Here is a 1,055-nt window from a genome sequence, read left to right as displayed (position 1 = left end):
GGGGGGGGGGAGAAGGAGCACACGCACCGCCATTGGGGCAGTAGCGATCCTTCCAGATGTCCGACGTGCAGATGAAGGCGTTTGCGCCGGACGTATACTGGGCAATGGCGATGGCGAGCTGGTTGGGCACCTTGAAGCCGTTGCGGGCAATGGAGATGGCAGGCTCGAACAGCTTCGCCCATGGCAGACGCCCGTGCTCGGCGTGCAGCAACTGCCAGGCTCGTACTTCGCCGGGCACGCCGACGGAGAGTCCACTTTTGAAGGGGGGGAGAGCATGTGAGCAACAAGTAAAGAGTGAAGAGAAGAAAGAGCATGGCTTACCCGACGGTGCTAGACTTGTTAGTGTCTCCGTACATCTGATGGTGTGTGTGTGGGGTTTGATTTCCCCATTTTGCATCAGCCCCCGTGTCTCTCGCACGTACCCCCACCCTCATGCAGCGCAACACTCACCGTAGCGTTGCCGAGCGCCGGCATCGTCTCGCGAAAGTCGTAGCTCTCATACTTGTTGAAGGCGGTGCGCACCAAGGCAAAGCCTCCGCCGCCCAGGCCCGAGTGAAAGGCGCCGATGACGCCGACGCAGAGAGAGGCTGCGATGATCTGTTGTCGGTGTGTCGCCGGCGCCAGAAAGAGAGAGTCAGCGGTGCCGTCACTTGGCGTAGGCGAGGCGCTGCAAGTAGCAGGGGCGCAAGAGTAAAAACTGGGCAAGTCGCAAGCAAGCACAAGCAACAACTCGCAACTCACGGCATCAGCTGCACTGCCGCCAAGGGCCAGCATGTCGACGCCGACGTTGGAGCACACATCCACCTCCGACGCCACGGCGCCGTGCGAGCCGCGGGCGCCATGTTCGGGTGCCGTGCCCTGGCTGGGAGCGTGGAGCGCCAGCGCGCTGATGTTGGCGCCTGCGTGCCGAGCCACGGGCGAGGCGAGGGCCAAAGGCAACAAGGCGAGGCAGAGGAGAGAGGCTCGCATGACTGGTGCCGGCTGCGGCTTTGCGCCAGAGAGCAAGGGAGATGGGATGTGAGGGAGAGACGAAGCAAAAGCAGACAAGGGCGCCT

General features: G+C 62.7%; 1 protein-coding gene across 1 annotated transcript; it reads right to left on the bottom strand.

Annotated features, from left to right (window-relative positions):
* Positions 1–27: 27 nt before the first annotated feature.
* On the bottom strand, positions 28–969 carry FA09DRAFT_341620 (hypothetical protein; the record flags this gene model as incomplete). Its single annotated transcript, XM_025744474.1, has 4 exons — positions 28–254; positions 322–356; positions 451–597; positions 742–969. Coding segments are annotated over 4 exons (637 nt in total), but the record flags the coding sequence as incomplete, so codon positions are not given.
* Positions 970–1,055: the final 86 nt, after the last annotated feature.

Source organism: Tilletiopsis washingtonensis, assembly GCF_003144115.1.
Source record: "Tilletiopsis washingtonensis strain MCA 4186 unplaced genomic scaffold FA09scaffold_26, whole genome shotgun sequence".
In the NCBI taxonomy this organism is placed as follows: domain Eukaryota; kingdom Fungi; phylum Basidiomycota; class Exobasidiomycetes; order Entylomatales; genus Tilletiopsis; species Tilletiopsis washingtonensis.
The sequence above is the reverse complement of the archived record's forward strand: the minus strand, read 5'-3'. Positions and strand labels throughout refer to the sequence as shown.